The following is a 19694-nucleotide window of genomic DNA, read 5'->3' as shown; positions in this document are numbered from 1 at the left end:
ATTAGTGTGCAGATGAAATTAAAATGGTGATATTAACAGCAAAGTAGAACACTGAATTATATATTTTAGATATTGTAGGCACACAACTTGGGATTGTGTCTTTTTTAACTTTACAAAGATTAATAGTATGATTTTTATTTTTTTAATCATCGAAAAAAAATGACATCTTACAGGGGAGTATTTCAATGAAAATCTGTAAATAGCAATATTTTATAATTTCATTTGCAAGCAGTAACATTGATTCAAAATAGATATCTAGCTTTAATGATTGTGAACTCCAACTTGAAAAGGTATGTGTATCAGCTGGTAAAATATCTGTGACTAAGCATACTACCAGAAAGCAATATCTGAGATGTGTGAGTAGCACCCGTTCTTGTCATTCATCTAACTCTGAAAGCTAAAGAGATCCAATTAACTGTCCATGGTAGGGTTTCGTGCATCTTCCTCTGAAGCCATTGTCAGACTTAGATACAAAACTAGATATGCCTGGTCTGATCTGATATTGTAAATCCCCTGGCCTTATTATTGATGCTGCTGTGCCATTTTCTCCATCTTAAAAATTAGATCATTATGATAAATTACTATTTTAATTTTGTCTTATGTGGACTCTTTGAAAAGCTAAAAGGATTGATTGAAAACTGTAAACAATATATAGTAAATAGGTCTTGTGTATGTGTTGATTTTATTTTTCATTTTGTGATCAGATGGGCATCCAGTCATGGCAGCTGGAAGTCCTATTGGACATATTGCACTGTGGGATCTTGAAGAGAACAAGCTAATTAGTCAAATGCGAAATGCCCATTCCACAGCTGTAGCTGGAATGTCATTTGTCCAGGGAGAGCCACTTCTTGTTACTAATGGTGCAGATAATGCTATAAAGGTAAGATACTTTTTTCTGCTACTACCCATTGTGCTAAGCCAGAGGTGGGCAAGAGAGCCTCTGTGGGCTGGATCTGGCCTTGCAGGGGGGTTGATCCAGTCCAATTGAGACCTGGGGATGGGGGAGCGTGCAGAATCTCCTCCCCCTGCCAGGAGATGTTTTGAACAGCTGGTGCTTCACTCTAGGCACCATGCACCCCCTAAAGTGTGGGAGCAGGGTGTGAGGCGATTTTGTGCACTCCCACATGCCAGGGGCACACCATACCTAGAGAGAACCACCAGATGCTCAGAACAGCTGGCAGTTCCCTCTAGGCCCCTAGGGAATTCACATGCTCCCTCTGTCCCCCCTCCCCCCTCGGTCAATCAGGATCTGTGGGAGGGAGGGGACACAAGTGTTCTGCCCCCACCCCTTTCACCTGAGGCCCCACCCTTCCTAGGGCAGCTTGGGGTCGCTTCAAAAATTTGTGAAGTGCCCCCCCTCCCTTTTCTAAAATTGTCCTCTCCTGTGCTAAGCTCTTTTCAGTTATATCAGCATATTCAGTAATCCTCAAGATACTGAACTCATGGTTATTTTTGTTGTTCAGATCTTTTACTGATGTCCCATTTTGCTTTTCTTGAGCAGATATGGATCTTTGATGGCCCTGGAGGTGGTGGTCGTTTGTTGAGATGCCGAATGGGACATAGTGCTCCTCCAACAAAAATCAGATACCATGGGCAAAATGGTCAACAAATTCTCAGTGCAGGTAGAAATTCTCTGATTTACTCAAATTTACCCATTTTTGTTCTCTGCTGTTTATTTAATAAATGTTTCAGTTTATTGGCTAATGATGAAGGAGATGATTATCGAGGTCTTGATTTTGACAGTACATTTCCAATTACCGTATCTAATTGTTTAGGTACGTTAAGATTACTGAGTAGTTCTTCAAGTGATTGTACTTGTGCATTCCATGCTTGATGTCAGGGCCTTAACACTGGGTTGTCAGGGAAACATTTTCCCTCAGCTGTGCCTGCTGGGTGGTTTGAGCTTCCTCTGCTGTCATGCACCAGTGTTTAAAAGGCAGATCTGCTTTTAACCTCACTTGGTTCCTTCTTATCACACATGGCAGTTATCAGAACTCCTGTTCATTACCAGAACAGTTGTGTCTTTGTGTTGTGTATGATGATGTGTAAAATAGATCTGTTCTAGTTAGTAAGGTTTTTTTATGTTTAACATCCCTCCCAGTTATTTTAATTCTTGTTTCCCCTCCACCCTATTTATGGATTGTTTTAATGGTACTGGAAAGAGAGGTGAGCACAAATTGGAGAGTGCAACTGAAACCTAAGCACTCTTCTCTCAAACCTTTAGAGGTCTTTTAGCAGTCTCTCTAATCAAATGTACAGATTTGAGTCAAATTTGCCTGGATTATTTACAGACATTCCTTTGGAAAAAGGGCCCATTTTTCCTTCAGAATGGCTGCAAAGAAACCACAATTTTCTATCTATACCATTTTAGCATTTGCACAACTGCTCAATTCTCTCCATTCTCTGTGTTTTTCTTTTCTTAAAACACTTTCTTATCTCTAAAATAAAAACTGGCCTTGTTTCAGATATTACTCTTGTAAGTATTGTTTTAAGGATTTAGATTTCCAGTACATGTACTTACTGCCTTTTTCTCAGTTCTACCACAAGGCCTTCAATCTATCTGTTACCTGCCTGCTTGTCTGGGCCTGATCCTGTTTTCCTTGCTAAATGGAAAGTGGCTCCTTTCCTCAGACTCAGGCTTTGTCCCATTCTTAACTTTCAGGCAGTTGTATACTTACAGAACTGCACCCACAACTCCTCAAGATTTCCCCAATCCTTTTCTAACATTTCTCTATCCCATTTTGGGTTGCCCCAACCTTCCTGGGCAAACCCTTTCTCTATACCACTAAAATCCATGTCTATCATGACAGGCTTCATGTTGCTGTATGTGAACCAGTAGCACAATCCTGCCGACTACACCAATTCTGTCAGCCGACGGTCAGGGCAGTGAGTGGTGTGTGTGTGTGTGTGTGTGTGTGTGTGTGTGTGTGTGTGCGCGCGTGTGTGCTATGCACCCGAGACTTCAACTGCTGAGACCGGGGTCCCTTGCAGCGGGCAACCTGGAGGAGGTTGACGAGCGCCCCAATAAGTTTGCAGGGAGAGCTTATTACACTTCAGATTTCAGCTGCTAGAATCTGTGATTCCTTCGCAGCGGGCAGCCTGGGGGAGGCTGAGAAGTGCCCCCAACAGATCTGCCACCTGGGAGTGACACAAATCCAAACGCCCAAGCTCTCCCTATATCTGTCCCTTAAGACCGGCTGAAGTTCTTTTAAATTGTGCCTGGTTCTGTTACAGCAACTGAAGGAGTCAGGTTAAAGCTTAAACAGTTACAGGTTTATTGAGGAAGCTTATAAATCATATGGTTGCAATGGCTATTCTATTTCTTAACTGCTAGCAAAATATAGATCTTAAAAATGGTTACAAAGAAGATAAAGATAGGAAAACAGAAATAATAGTACCAAGTAACAGCTTAATCTTTAAAGAGCTCTAAGTCTGTGTACACATAAGACAGAGGACCACATCCAGGTACAATTTTTACCCCCTTCTGTGCCTCTCGACTCCAGCGTGTCAGGCCAGGGCTGGTCCCTCAATTCCTAGGAAAGACAAAAATACAAGGTGGGCGTCCCCATAGAACCTCGGGAGATCAAACACCTAACCCGACCAGCAGGTAGAGGGTAGAATGACACTCAAAGTGAGTGTGCTGCTGGACCCATCTTTATACCCATGGGGTCACGTATTTCTCTTTCTTATCTATCATGCCAAATGGTGCTGGTCTGTCTCTTGTGAGACCAGTTCTTACAAGGGAGTTGTGAACTTAATTTACACTTGTAAGAGAGATAACTAAATTGGAAGTACTGGGCATTCTTTTCTCAGTGGGAAATTCCTCTCCCAGGGACTGTGTGTTCGTATCAACATGGGTGCCAGCCGGGTACTTCTTGCAGCCTCGAGGCCAGCTTATTGCCTTAATCGCTCTCTCCTCATATCTATGTTTTCAGCTTCTCAGGATCAGATGAGCCAGCATAGACTATGCTGATTTTATTGCTCCTTCTCTGCCCTGTATGCTTCAGAGGGGCAAATAAGATGGATGATATGGGGGGGGTGTCTGTCTGGCTACACCTATTCACTGCTCTTATCTGGGGGCAGCCTGCACGTTGGTTTGCTCCATTCACAGCATCTGGTTCTGGGATCAGTACTAAGCATCAGGAAGAAGTCCTAAAAGCTGAGGAACAACCTGCAGAACAGCTTCAATCTTCTCTAGTCTTGGCTTTCTCTTCATCCATCCATATGATATAGTTTCTTCTAATGAATTTAAAGCCTGTGAGGAATTGTGAAAGAGTAGCTGCAGTTAACTGGTTAAACATTAAGTTTAACTGCTTAACTGGGATTCCATGGGTGGGGTGGGGGGCACACCAGCCCTGCCAGGCCCATTGTGCTGTGGGTTGCTCCAGGCAGTCTGGGTTGAGCCTGCTGCAAGTGAGGAGCTGCTTGTGCTGGGCTGAGCCCTCCACACCACAGGCAGGGGCTATTTGGGCTGAGCCCATCATGCCACAGGCAGGTGATTGGCTGGTCCTGCATGGTTAACTGATTACAGTAATCATAACTCATTATGGGTGACTTTTACTAGTCCACGTATCAGCTGACATCAGTATCACTTGATATCAATTCTAGGTCCTTCCAAGTGTCTCTGCCAACTAATGAGGCAATACTAGTGCCTATTAAAGCTCCAGGACAGAGCCCATCATCAGTCTCTCCCACATGAAAAAGGGCAATGAGAAAATATTATGTACCTGCTCAAGATTTTTGAGTGTCTGTACCCATGCATGTCTAGGGTTATTAGTAATGGCAGCTAATGAGACAGTGACACAGATATCAGACTGCCACACCCAAATCAAAGGGCAAAAAGAGAGTGGACTTATTTGGCAGGAAGATGTATTCAGTGGAGTGTTTGAAACTGTGTATTGATAATCAACAGGCTGTATTAGGGCTGTATAGTTTTTAAGGATGTTAAGGACTAGTTGACTATCCGATAAGCAAATGTTTATCAGATAGTCAGTTGACTAGTTGATTTCTCTCTCCCCCCCCTCCCCCCTTCAAAGCAGCAGTGCCATACAGCTGAGCTGGGGATCAGCTGTGCGGGGACTGCTCCTTTGAAACACTGAGGCAGCCTTTCAAAGGGGCAGCACTGTGAAGCCCAGGATCAGTTGGGAATGGCCCCAGCTGATCCTGGGCTCTGTGCAGCATTTCAGTGGAACTGGGATCAGCTGGGGACCCAGATTCTGGGGAAAAGCCTACGGAATTGGTTAAATGGGATTTTACATACTTGAATCATCTCTGTCCCTTGAGGCCTTTTTTCCTTGTTTTCACTCATCTGCCTTTTTTTTTTACTCCCTGATAGCAGAGTTAGTTGGTTTGTTTTTTGATGCTTTAATCTTTAAAGAAACCCAAGCAGGTTAACTTTTACTCATTTCCTAGGTTCATAGTGCTTGTTTTGGGTAACTCTAAACTTGTGGGCTTTTTGTATGTGTAAACTTATGTTTTTAACCCAAACTCCAGATTATCCTCTTTTTGTCTGAGACTATTGTATGTCAAAATTTGGACATAAATTGCTTTACTATTTCTGTAGCATGCTGGTTTGTTGTTGTTACAAAAATCAGAAAAAGTCATTTGATAACTTTGGCATGGGTAGTTATTTACGTTTTTCTTATTATTCCACCAGGTCAGGATGGAACCTTGCAGTCTTTTTCTACAGTGCATGAAAGGTTCAATAAAAGTTTAGGACATGGTAAGTACTACAAAAAATGTACAAATGAAGAGAGTGGCATTTTTTAATTATGTTAAAATGTAGTATTAAAGAAGACTTTTTTGTTTTTTTTATTTGTATGATTGCCAATGCATATCTGATATGGCCTGATGAGCTTCAGGGCACATTTTTATATACAATATATGTGAATTATCTTTTGTGTAGTAGTATGATAAAACGTTTTAGAAAATTGATTCAAATTAATTTAAAGACTGACGTTTTAAAACCTATATCCTTCTACTGTGGGAAATAATTTCTAGTCTTTTGAATATGAATGATTTTGTACTGGCAAACAAAATAATTGTAGGCATCTTTTTTTTCTATTACTTTCTCTCTTCTAGCTCACCCCTTTAGTTTGTATTGTCCTGAATTAGGCTATCAAACTCCTCTCCACTTCCATCTGCACCTTGCAGCTAGCTAATAGGGTGGCTTTTAAGGCTTTTTTTCCCCTGCTAGGACATCATTTTAGAAGTATGTTATGTTCCTTATTTAATCTCTTAGGAATTTTTTTAACATGGGTAAAACAATTTTTCTCTCTAATCTCAAACTCAGAAATAGCTGAATGGTTAAGTTTTAATTGGTACATTTTAGAAATAGGTTTTTTTAAACAAGAATTAATGTATTCTCTACTTTTACTGTGAACTTTACATTTAATAGTCAATACCTTAAGTAAAGTTAAAAAAAATCTGTAATCACAAACTGACTTAGAGTTGCTGACATTGTTCTGGTGTTTTAAAGGTTCTATAAACAAAAAGAAATCAAAAAAGAAAGGTCTTCAGTATGACACACTGGCTCTTCCACCCATCACAACATTTGCAACAGGTAGGTAATATTTTACAACATGTGGGAGAGAACGGTCCCTTTACTCACAGTAACCTTCATTTTTACATTTTTGTAACCTACTCAGAAATTTACAAATTTATCAGAAACCCCAATTAATCTTTTAGAGGAGATGTGTTAGAATGGTATAGGCCAGGGGTGGCCAACCTGCGGCTCACGAGCCACATGCGGCTCTTGAAAGAAAAAATTGCGGCTCCCGCACTCACGGCTCTGAAAGGGGAAGCGTGTTTCTGTCTGAAAGAGACAGAGTCGTGGCGTCCCATGCAAACTTCAAAATGGACATCTTCTAGATATAAACTGTTCCTTCTGAAAACTCTCCTTATAGTTACAGACCCAACAAAGGTATCTAAGCATCTTTGGAATTGTTAACTAAATATTGATTGAATAATTTTTGTTGGTCATACACAAGTCAGAAACACCCTCACTTTCTTTATATTTTCCCAATTAAGTTTGTAGGACTAGCAATCGGGGAACCAGTGGGAGAAGTTGCTAGTGTAAGGAAATAGCTATTTGCAATTTATGCATGTTCATGGCACAGTCAAATTATCTTACTGTTACTAATGTATGTGTCAATCCTGTGTTGTCTGTAAAATTGTATGTGGATGAATGTATGAAGAGAAATAGTTCAGTATGGTTTTTATAGTTCCTACAATATGATGTTTCTCAGACTGGATTTTTTTAAAAATTTGTGATAATACATTGGAAGGATTTTCTATTTAAGAGTATGTCCCCAAACCCCATCCTCTTGCACCAGAAGCAATTGTAGTGCCAATTTCATTTTAACAATGTCAACATATAAATAACCTGTGTATTGTAACAAGATAATGTTCAATTATAATTTGTGTAATTTTAAAGCTAACAGTTTGGTTGGTCACATATTGCGTAACACATGTCCCTGGTTTGGCTCTTTCCATAGTAATTGTTATCCAGTGTTTCTGTAATTGTTATACTAGGTTATAGCGCCATGTCCTTAAGTTACCTAAACTTGTTGACCTACTTGGCTGTTAGTGCAAGTCTTTCAAGAGTGTTAAAATATTTAGAATTTATCTGATGTGGAACATGTTGTAGTGGATAAAGTTACTAGTGAGAGCCAGGAGACCTGAGATCTATTCCTAGCATGGACACTGATCAAGTGTGAGGCCTTGGATAAAATCACTCTATATTTTTCTCCTTTTTGTTTCCCTTCCTGTGCATTTTTCTTGTCTGTAATTGCAGTTCATTTTTTTTACGTGTTCCAGTGACTAAATATCTGAACTTAGCCTAATTTATTGTCTAGAGACAAAGCAGTGCAATACAAAAAGGAGAGTATATGTAGTCTCCTTCCAGGAATCAGATTTTTGCAGCATTTTCATATTTCACAGAAAGTATGCTTCAAAGTTTCACGTTTTACATGTCACTTAAACTCTATGGCTACGTCTACACTACACACTTTTGCGGCAGAAAATATTCTGAGGGACTCATTAGCGTAAGTTGTGATATCATTAGCATATTTTCTGCCGTTTCTTTTTGTGGAAGGAGTTTTTGCACAAAAAGAAGCACTGTAGCTGCTTCCGTTTTGCGTAAAAAAACCCTTGCATAAAAAGAAAGGGCAAAAAATATGAGAATGGGTCATGATTTATACTAATGAGGAACTCATTAGCATAAATTTTCTGCCGCAAAAATGTGTAGTGTAGACAAAGCCTAAGCATAACCTATTAGTTTAGTCTAGCTTCATTGTTTGTTCCTCTTACACTTGCTCTTATTTTGTTTTGAATACTACATTCTAAATATTGCTAAGTTTTAGGCATTTATATAGGTTGTTAGTTTTGATTTAATTTTAAATAGATCTATTTTTAAAAAATGAACTTGTATTTAATTTAAATAAATTTGGGATTTAAAATTTTTAAATAGATTTTTTTTCCACACTGCTATACCTGTTTCCTAATTGTACTTGCTACAAACTATTCATGCATTTTTTGGTTTTGGCAAGTTGCCTATTTGTCTAATACCTAAGGAGTCGTTAAGCTTTGCGGAATATTGTGGAGTGCTCAAATTGTGGGAAGAGCTTAATAAATTCAGTTAACATAACTTCCCATTAGCCATACATATAATGCGTATTCTATTAATACCATGCACGTAATACCTATTAACATAGGGTATACTATGCCTAGCATGTATGTATCAGATAACAGTTACAAGCTCCTGGGGTAGTGATGAGCTCATATTATGTGTTCTGTATAGTATCTTTTGCAGAAGGGCTTTGTTCTCATTTGTGGCATGTAGGTGCTAATGCAATAGAGAATTAATAAAATCAAATTAGTGAACGTTCATGGTTTGTTTTTCAGAGAATATAGGTTTGAGATTCCTACAGGTAATGAGCTCTTAGCGTGGGGGGTGGTGAAACAAAAGTATTAGCCTCCAGCAGTGTTCCTTCTAGTCTAAGCTGTGCAGTAGCACATCTTCACAGGTAATTAATCAGCTCCACCCAGTCAGATGCTCAGGGTTCCTGCAAGGAGCTGACTGACTGGGCGGGGCTGATTAATCACCCGTGAAGCTGTGCTGCTGCACAGTTTAGAGAGAACACTGGCCTCCAATGATACATTTTTTTTAAAACAATACTGCTGATTCAATTAAATTAATAAGTGCAAACTTCTAGCATATTCAATTTTTGAATGGGGGAGCAGAGGAAATTTTTTTATAGTAATTTTCGTTGTCTTAAGTGGACAGGACAACAACAGAAAAAATGGAGGTACAAATTTCTATCTGACTCTTTATTCCACATGGAAATAAGGTGGTAGTCTTTCCTTTTCTTAGTGAACAAATATCCATGTCACACAAATGATTACTGTAGTTGGCATTAATTTGGTCGTTTGGTAGTTGTCCTGCCCCGCTAAAATTCTAGGCTCGAAGGGGATGCTGGAAGGATGAGACCATGACTCAAAACTAAAGAGAAATCCTGGTTTTTATTATTACAAACACTGGCACTCCTTTAACTTTTGGGAGAGTTCACCTGAGTATGATTTACAGTCAATTATAGTCAATTGCAACTCATTACAGTTACATATGTGGACGCCAGATCATCATTAAAATAAAAAATAAACATCACCAGGCCATAACAAATAATTCCCTGGGGATTTTCTAAATCGCAGTAATTGGCGAAGTGGACCCCCAGGGGTTGACAATGGCAACCTTAGTGCTGGTCTCATTCATGGAGGTAACTATTTACACTTGTTATCTAAATGTGGGATAAGAAAGACTATTAGTGGTCAATTATGTGTGATTGGGTGACTAACAACCCTCCTCACCTTTAAACTAAACTTCCAATGAATAACAATCAATGAACATCAAAGGGGACCAAAGCAGGTCAATTACAGAGTTGATGGCAAACGGTGTGGGAGGGGATTATACCCTTTCTGAAGGCAGCAGGAACACAAGGGCCAGCCACATGCTCTCTAACTGCCTCCACTCGGGTCTACCAAACACTCGGGAGCGGGGGGGGGGGGGGGGAGCAAGGCATCTGGGTGATCAGGCCAGGCGTTCCCACGATGCAATTCCCGGGTGAGAGAGGGATTGCCTGCCTGTTTTATCACCTGCTTACAGATCCAGCTCATTGGCTGGTTTTTGCCGCAGTGAGAGGCGTGAGCAGGGGAGAATAATTATTTTGTTTAAGTTCTTATGCCCTTGTATGGAAGATGTTCCACCCTACTGACAGAGCCCCCTATACCTGCTCCTGCTTGTGAGATCTTCTGTGGTCAGCTTACGATGGGCAGCCATTTTGTATGGTTCTGCCTTGGACAGTAGTCTCAGATTTCAATGATTGGATGTAAGGACTAATCTTTTCTTACTACTAAAGGCAATTGCTCCAGTTCAGGGTTGACATGTACAGAGCAGTACAGAGCATGTAGCAGTACTTCTGCTTGTTGTGTTTTTTGCTTAACTAGATTATTTCTATCTCCAGAGCTTTTAACGAGCAGTTTTCAGAAGAATTTCACTTTGCTTCTTTATTTTTTCCAATGTCCAAAGTTGTGCAGACTTATTGTTCTGTTAAGCCTAGTAAAAAAGGTACAGCAGTGTGAATAAAAATCTATTTAAAAATTAAAATTTATATTTTATTTAAATACCAGTTTGTTTTTTTTAAATAGACCCTTTTAAAATTTAATTGAAATTGATAAACTATACGTTAAGGCTTGCTTGCCTTCTTATGATCTATTAATTATTTAGATGCAAAACAATAAATACCAGTATGTTTGCTAAGTTTTAAAGAAATTGAAACCACTGAACTGGAGGAAGTCATTTGCCTAGAGTTTAAGTTTTTAGACTTGTCTTCAGGTGAGAGAATATTTTCTTCAGTTCATTCATCCAGTTCAGTTCAATAGTTCATTCAAAGTTAAACTATTTGGGAGTTGAAAAAAAGCAGGACAGCTCTTTGAGTTTTTTGTTTTGTTTCTTTTCAAAGGTATGAATAAAAACGAACTGTGAGAGGTTGAACTGTGCTAGTTCTAAAATCTTGAAGCATGTACAGGTCAAAAACAATCATTTCAGTTAATAAAATACAACAGATACTTCCTTTGTTATTGAGACCCTTTGGCTCCTGCCTCTATTACGGTATGTCTACACTGCCACCCTAGTTTGAACAAGGGTGGCTAATGTAGGCACTCGAATTTGCAAATGAAGCCTGGGATTTAAATATCCTGGGCTTCATTTGCATGTTCCCGGGCGGGCGCCGTTTTTAAATGCCCGTAGTTCGAACTACCTGCCCACGGCTACACGCGACACAGACTAGGTTGTTCGAATTAAAGCTCCTAATTCGAACTACCGTTATTCCTCCTGCAAGGAGGTTTAACGGTAGTTCGAATTAGGAGCTTTAATTCGAACAACCTAGTCCATGCCGCGTGTAGCCGTGGGCAGGTAGTTCGAACTACGGGCATTTAAAAACGGCGCCCGCCCGGGAACATGCAAATGAAGCCCGGGATATTTAAATCCCGGACTTCATTTGCATGTTTGAATGCCTACATTAGCCACCCTAGTTCGAACTAGGGTGTCAGTGCAGACATACTCTTAGTTCTACAAAGTCGTTCTGAAATTCTGGCATTAGTAACCACTGCTCCAGTTATTTCACAGGCTTATTCCTATTATAGTTTCACTGTGGACAGCTAGTTGTCTTCTGTCTGTAGGAGGGACAAGCTACCTCCTTGACTTTTTTCCTTTCTACTCCCTTTTGGGCTTCCTTTCCCTGAGTAATTTATACAGCTCCAGGATAATTAGGCAGCAGCTGTCTTTGCTTCCTCAATTAAGGCCAGGTTATGTCCAGCCAGCATTAATTTATTCCCCTAAAATGGAAGCTGGTGTGACAGAGAGCTGCCTCAGCAACCCTGTTCCCAGCATCCTGCCAGTTTAATAAACGAGTTTCCAATGCAAAACAAGTTTTAATAACTTAAAAAAACGTATCCACCCTTGTGTACAGAATGGTTATAAATCTAGATTGTAACAATTCATATTCTAGTGGTGAGAATGTAGCTTCCATATGTGGTTCGGGTTCATTATCTCCAGTTGTATTTTTAATATATATTTTAGCACTGTTTACTCTAGCTTTTTTACTATAGTCTTTTGACTAGTCAGTGAAAATATAAAATTACAATGGCTTTGTCACATAATGGCTTTGGAAATGTCATAAATTGTGATGTAAGAATCCCTTATTTCAGAATGTCAGTTTCTGTAATAAGCAATTTGGATTGTATTGCAGAGATAGCACGTCAGAATGACTGGGATGGGATCATTGCTTGCCATCAAGGTTATATAACTTGTACAACCTGGAACTACCAGAAAACTTCCATGGGAGCCCATAAACTGAAACCAAAAGCATTCAGCAAAAACAAACCTCTTAATATATATGCAACAGTAAGTTTAATTTTGGAGTAATTGTGTATCTTTTATATTGTAGAATGGCTGCTAATTTGCTATCCAATTGTTCAGAAACTGAATACATGAGACCAGGAAGCACTTAGTAAACATCTAAATAAGCCTTGCAAAATTCTATTTATCATCTAAATTGGGATTAATAGTTTTTAAAAATGAGTAATAATACATGCTGATTATTTGAATCTTCATCTTGAAACTCCAAGTTATCTAAAATTGTTTTACCTGACTCAGAAATCAATTGGTGGAAAAACAAATTTTGGTTTTATGGGGTCCAATTATTTGAAGATTAGTAGTTACTCCATAAATGTTTATATAGTGTGTTCCTTTGTTCCTCTCACTTTCATCTTTGTTTATGATTGGAGAGAAGATTTTGTACCTAGTCTGGTTAACTTTTATGACTATTTTGTAAGGATCTGTTGAGTAATATTTGTCTCAAGATTAACATCTTTGAAAATGGTAGGCATATTCTAAGTTGCATACAAAAAAGTACATTAAAAGAATGGTAAGGATGCCATGTTGAGCACTCAAATTTAGAATATCACAGGCAGCCTTAATTCTGCATTGTTGATATCCAACCAGTGCGGTCAAATTAAGAGTTCCATAGGAAAAATACAATAGTATTTATCATAATGCATCTGCACAAAGGGTTAAAATTATGGTTGCCTGTGAAACCCAGGTTGCCCACCAGTGTGTGCAGGTTGGGCTCCTGGGGCCATGTACTACATGTGGGTACAGGGAGCCCTTCTTGGTATTCACTAGTCTGAGTGTATAGGAGATGGGGAAGCTTTTGCCCCATATGGTGCCCCAGAGGGAAAGTGAGAATCATGCTGTGTGTTTGTTTCAGAGAAAGGTGTGGCTGGATAGTAGAAATGGGCTGCTCTTCTCTTGCACCCCACTACTTCAGCAGCTCCCAGATGCCCTGGTTTAGGAGTGGAGGGCATCGGTGCAGGAGAGGGAGAGTGTGTTGCTGGTGCTTTTGCAGTAGCATAAACCAGCCTTAGAAGCTTCACCTTATTATTTTGGCAAGATGCCAACATTTAATTTCCTGAAGAACCCAAGTGAGAGAAGAAAAATTGGTGATTCTTTCTTAAAACAATGTATATCTTGGATAATCAGGCTGAAATTTCAAGGGACAAGCCAAAAAGGCACTTCTGTAGCTAAGAGTATTTACCCTGTGGAATTTCAAAGGCCTGCTGCAAACTATGGAAGTGTGAGAGCTTCTCAAAGAAAAGGTTTTAATTCTGGAAATAATGAAAAGAGTTAGGCAACCTAAATATAGGGATTTCTGCCAGCTCCTGATATGACTTCCCTGAGTTTAGTTCAGAATATATTCCATTTATATTCTGTTTTGTTTCCTATTATGCAATATCATTTTTTCTGCCCTCAGCTTACTACAGATGAGTGAAATCTTTTCCAGCTAAAAAAGTAAATATATTGCTAAGCAGTTAGATTATGCTATTTTAGACATGGAGAATTTAGACTAGAGAATTCTTTATATATGTTGAAGTGGTGCATCAGGGAACTTACAAATATCCCATTATAGGCAAATAGCTAGCTAGCACTTTGGAATTTGGTAGTGTTAGGTGATCTTGCAGTTCCAAATACAGTGGGTTTAACTATTGGTCTGAATTGTCTTTTCACACACATCACCAAACCTCTCTTTGTGATGTCTCTTGCTTCTTTAGTTCTGGGTTGTAAGATCTAAAATGTCAACACTCACCTCTTGTGTGCATAGATCCGTAGTTGATTGTTTTCAGATACTGTACTGTTACAGGTTGAACCTCTCTAATCTGGAACTCTCTGGTCTGACATGATTTTAGTTAGCGTGATGTCAACTTATCCTGGGTGTGGCCAAGTTTCCTGCAGTTCCATAATTTACAACCACCAGTCCTGGCTTTCTTTACTCTGTGCTCCTGTTTAGCTTTAATTTACCCCTAAATGTCTTCTAAGAGCCAGCTAAGTAGTTGATAATGCTGTCAGACAATATTGACCTCCAATAGTTCTGCAAATTCTCTTGTTTGGCACCAGTCAGGTCCCCAGGGTGTCAACCTAGAGAGCGGTTCAACCTATTCTCAATTTCTAGCACCAAAGTATGGTGGCAGCAGACCTGGAACTTAATTCCCCTAGCCTGTCTTTTTGTGCAATGGAGCATTTCGTTTTTGAGGTTACAGTGATATCAGGCAGTACGATGCATGTGATCAATAACTAATTGTAAACAACATTATTAGGTGGCTATGAGTGCACATAAAACAATTCAGCAGCAATCATTTTCATTGCTTACTCTTTCTGTCATGCTTATTTTTATCATAACTTCTCTCAAGAAAGCAAATAACTTTATTTTTTGTGTGAGGTGGTGAATGTTGGTTGGTTTAATGTTAAGCTCACAAGAAAATTGTAATAGAGAGATTGAAGATTTTTCTTTATGAATATTATGAGATGCTTTGTAACTGCTGCATATAGACAAACACATCTACAATTAAATATATTTTGTCTTTGCTAATGAGCTGTGTATGTTAAGTTCCTTTCTCATTTTTTTTTTTCTTTCAAGGCAGTTGACATTACTACATGTGGAAACTTTGCTGTAATTGGGCTTTCAACAGGACATATAGATGTATACAACATGCAGTCTGGCATTCACAGAGGACATTATGGTGAAGAAAAAGGTGAACTTTTGTTTAATGTCACCCTAACAAAGTAGCAGCAAATCAAAAGACTTTCATTGTAGTTTTGGGGTGGAATGCAGGAATCTTGCTATTCGAGCACAGGTAAATATGATGAGTTGTCCTTTATTCTCTGGGTGAAGGACAAGAACATTCCCACTACAATGGATAGTTGTGGAGTCAGTATCTATTTAATTTTAAATAACATAAACAAGGTGGTTGGGTCTAAAATGCTGGCTTTTGGCTATATACGTGATAGCCCTCTTGACTTGCTCTGCTCTACTTCCGTAGTAGAAAATTATATTCTTATACATTTCAGTATGCTTCCTGTTCCAAAAGAAGGTAGGGATAGCATGTGTGCATGCAGATTGCAATCTAGCCATTTTTTGAGGTTGCTGTTAAATTGCACTCTTGACATGTTGGAGCTCTAGCTCTATTGCACCCTTGTTTCAGACAACGGACTTCTGATCCAATACAAAGAAGATGCGTTTAAATTAAATGTCACGAGAGGAGCAATTTATTTTTAGGTTTGATTTGGGGCTCCTCAACTTTGTCAGCTGGGTTTCAACTAAGACTTGTCATGTATTTTGTACTTATGAGTTTACCAATTTTCGGAACTTAAAACCTACATCAGGAATATATGTAATTCAAGGTCTCAATTGAATTCATGACATAATAGGAAGTTAAAGTAATTTTAAGCAATTCAGAAACCCAAAATTGCCAATTCAGAATGAGGATTTTCACAGAAATAATGAAAACTGTTATTCTGCTTTGTGTGAATCTGAAAAATGATTCAATAAATGGTTCAATCAAAGCCTTTTGAATTGCCATCTTAATATTGTTCATGGCATTTTTTTTTAATATCTTAGTGTTGCACTTTTGCATATCTCACTGTCATAAGTACAGGCAGTCCCCGGGTTACGTACAAGATAGGGACTATAGGTTTGTTCTTAAGTTGAATTAGTATGTAAGTCGGAACTGGCTCCAGATTCAGCTGCTGCCACTGAAACTGATCAGGGGCTGACTACAGGAAGCCGGAGGCAGAGTTGCTCTGCCCCCAGCTTCCTGGAATCAGCCTGATCAGTTTCAACAGCTGCTGAATCTGGAGCCTGGGACAGAACAGCTGGGGCACTGCCCGGTAGGTTCCCACAGGACCAACCCGGCAGCACCCCAGCTGCTCTACTCGAGGCGTCCCGCAACAAAAGCCTGGTCTGCTGGGGGGGGGGGGGGGGGCCTCACTAGCTGCGCCCCCTGCCCCCCCAGCAGACGAGGGAGACGGGAGCAAAGCCGCCCAGGCGGCGGGACCCACGCCGCCTGGGCGGCTTTGCTCCTGTCCCCCTGGTCTGCTGGGGGGGGTCCAGCAAAGCCGCTGGACCCCCCCAGCAGACCAGGGGGACAGGAGCAAAGCCGCCCAGGTGGCGGGGGTCCCGCTGCCTGGGCGGCTTTGCTCCCGGGCAAACGAGCAAAGCCGCCCAGGCGGCGAATTTGCTTGGGTGTCCCTGGTCTGCTGGTGGGTCCAGCGGCTTTGCTGGACCCCCCCAGCAGACCAGGGAGACCGGGAGAAGCTTTTCTTGCCCCGGAGGACACAGGTGGCGACTCGCCGCCCGTGAGCTCCTTGGCAAGAAAAGCCCCGTTCGTAAGTGCGGATCCGACACAAGTCGGATCCGCGTAAGTCGGGGACTACCTGTACCTTAATTAAACAGAATTGGCCTATGCACAGATGGAAAGTGCTGATTAAGTTATTTAACTAATAGGTGTTAAACAACATTAAAATCTCTATCCGATACCTTCCTCTTGTTTAAATCTGTCTTTTATCTCTGAAGGGACCTAAATGCACAAGTAATAGCCACTGTGCAAAAACAATTGGAAGACAATTGAGTTTTTCAAAGAGACATTTAGGGTACAGGAGAAACTGTGTAAGAAAGATAGGAAGTATGGCAAGGGACCCTCCCTGCCTTAACCAGGAGATCTTGAATGATATAAAAATCAAAAAGGAGTCCCACAAAGTGGAAACAAGGTTAGATTACAAGGATGATTACAAACAAAACCACAAGTATGTAGGAGCAAAATTAGAAAGACGAAGGCACAAAACTAGCTGGAGATATACAGGATAACAAGAAAACAGTCTACAAATATTAAAAGCAATGGAAAGGCCAAGGAAGACCAGTCCCTCAATGAAGAGGGGAAAAATAATAATAGAAAATGTGGGCTTGGCAGAGGTACTTAATGACTTATTTGTTTTGATTTTTACCAAGAAGGATGGTGGTGATTAGAGACACAACCTAGAATCATAGAACACTAGAACTGGAAGGGACCTTGAGACATCTTCACGGCAGGGCCAGCCACCATATATTCTAGATCATCCCCATTATCGAACCTGCTTTTAACTATCGCCAATGATGAAGATTCCACAATCTCTCTAAGCAATTTATTCCAGTTTTTAACTATCCTGACAGTTAAAAAGTTTCTAAGTGTCCCTCTTAAACCTCCCTTGTTGCAATTTAAGTCCATTGCTTCCTGTCCTATGCTCAGAGGCCAGGAAGAACAATTTTTCTCCCTCCTCCTTGTAACACCATTTTAAATGCTTGAAAACTGCTATCATGTCCCCTCTCCTGTCAGGGTGCTTAAGCACTGGAATAAATTGCCTAAGGAGGAGGTTGTGGAATCTTCATTAGAGAGATTTTTTTTTTAAGAGCAGGTTAGATAAACATCTGTCAGGGATGATCTTGGTGGTGCTTGGTTCTGCCATGAGTGCAGGGGACTAGTCTTGATCACCTGTCAAGGTCCTTTCAATTCCATTATTCTGTGATTTTTTTCTATGTAGTTAATTAAGATGCATTTTTTTCCCCTTGTGGTTTAAAGCGCATGAAGGTGCTGTTAGAGGGGTAGCAGTGGATGGATTAAACCAGTTGACAATCACAGCTGGAAGCGAAGGATTAATTAAATTCTGGAAGTTCAAAACCATGGACTTTATTTACTCTGCTAATCTCTCTTCTTCTCCAAGTGCAATGTTGCTTCACAGAGACAGGTGAGAATTTAAAACTATTTCAACTGTAGCTTTGGTGTTTTGTTATGTTCTTTACATCCAAGCCTCTGATACAATGCCATTATAGAAATTTTTTTCTTTCCCTAAAACTACACATGACTATTAGTCCTAGAAGGAGATTTTTATGTTGCTTCAGAAATGGAAATTTGTCTTCCCTAGTAAATAAATTTTGATAGAGCATAACATTTTATAGGATAATATTAGGATATGCTTGTCTGTTTTATCTCTGAATATTAACTGAGACAATATGTACTACTAATTCTTTCTAGTGGTATTCTGGGAATTGCCTCGGATGACTTTGGGATTAGTATTTTGGATATAGAAACAAGAAGGATCGTCAGGAAGTTCTCAGGACACCACAGCCAGATTAATGACATGGTGACTGTATATACTATATACCTATTTGTGTGCTCCTCTGCAACAAAAGTTAATGCAATTTGAGGGTGATAGGTTTGTTGTATATATGTAAGATAAAATATAAACGTGTGATTTAAGTTGAATCCCCCCCCCCCTTGTTCTGCTACAAAAGGCAACAAATTCAGGGTTAATCATTTGGAAACTGTAACCATACATATGAATATGTTGTCCTAAGAATTAATGTTTAAAATTAATGTTTAATTGCTGATTTAAATGTGTTAAAGCTGATATATTAATTTTAGCTCGCCAGTACAGACTTGAAATTTTATTGTAACTTCATTACTGAAGGACAGCTGGTTTAAAAATAAATGCTTGAAACCTTATTTTCTGTTCTTAATAACATGAACATTTTGAAGTAACAACAGATATTTGAGGCCAGGCTGACATTGAGAGCAGCAACTGGGTAGCTACCCATCACTTCAAAATCTGTATTAGCACAAGAGATTCCTACAAAAAAAAGTATAAACCGTAATTGTTAGCGTCTGTTGTAACATATTTGTTTATTATTTGTTTATTGTTATGGCACATAAGATTCACTTGCTGATGTGAATTAAATATTTGCTTTTAAAATCGTGTCAGGATTTGTATTCAGCTTCTAATTTATTCCAAATACCAAGAGATGAGTACATCTTTGAAGTCAACATCTGTTTTTTTCCTTTTACATTTTGTGGTACATTTAAATCTGTGTTTTCAAAAGTAAGGGCCCACAAACTAGGGATGTAAGAGACTAGTCGCCTATCTGATAAGCAGGAACTTATCAGATAGTTGACTAGTGATGGGACCAGTCATTTCTCACCCCTTTGCTCCTCTATTAGAGGAGCCAGTGCTGAGGGGAGCTGGCTTACAAGCTCTGCGGGGGACAGGAAGGTAGAGGCACAGTGGAAATGGCGTGAGTGGGGAGTCTCCACTTGTGCTGCTTCTGCTGCATTTCTGCTTTTGAAATGTACAAGAACCCCAGTGGGACCCTTGTATTTCAAAAGCAGAACGTCTGCTGAGAGCGTGGAGTCTGTGGGGAAGTACCCCTCTGGTCCCGTGTTCTCTGTTGGGCTTCCTTTGGAAATACACAAGATCACCACTAGGGCTCTTGTACATT

General features: G+C 39.8%; 1 protein-coding gene across 1 annotated transcript in view; it reads left to right on the top strand.

Annotated features, from left to right (window-relative positions):
* WDR36 (WD repeat domain 36) overlaps positions 1 to 19694 on the top strand; it is a 49541-nt gene that overhangs the window by 13357 nt on the left and 16490 nt on the right. Inside the window, exons 8-15 of the mRNA XM_006134450.4 lie at positions 705 to 880; positions 1502 to 1622; positions 5657 to 5722; positions 6479 to 6562; positions 12303 to 12457; positions 15027 to 15141; positions 18001 to 18166; positions 18454 to 18562. Of these exons, the coding sequence (XP_006134512.1) occupies positions 705 to 880; positions 1502 to 1622; positions 5657 to 5722; positions 6479 to 6562; positions 12303 to 12457; positions 15027 to 15141; positions 18001 to 18166; positions 18454 to 18562 (992 nt within the window). The remainder of the gene's footprint in view (positions 1 to 704; positions 881 to 1501; positions 1623 to 5656; positions 5723 to 6478; positions 6563 to 12302; positions 12458 to 15026; positions 15142 to 18000; positions 18167 to 18453; positions 18563 to 19694) is intronic.

Source organism: Pelodiscus sinensis, chromosome 6 (assembly GCF_049634645.1).
Source record: "Pelodiscus sinensis isolate JC-2024 chromosome 6, ASM4963464v1, whole genome shotgun sequence".
NCBI lineage: Eukaryota > Metazoa > Chordata > Testudines > Trionychidae > Pelodiscus > Pelodiscus sinensis.
Note: the sequence above shows the minus strand (reverse complement) of the source record. Positions and strands in the feature narration are given on the sequence as shown.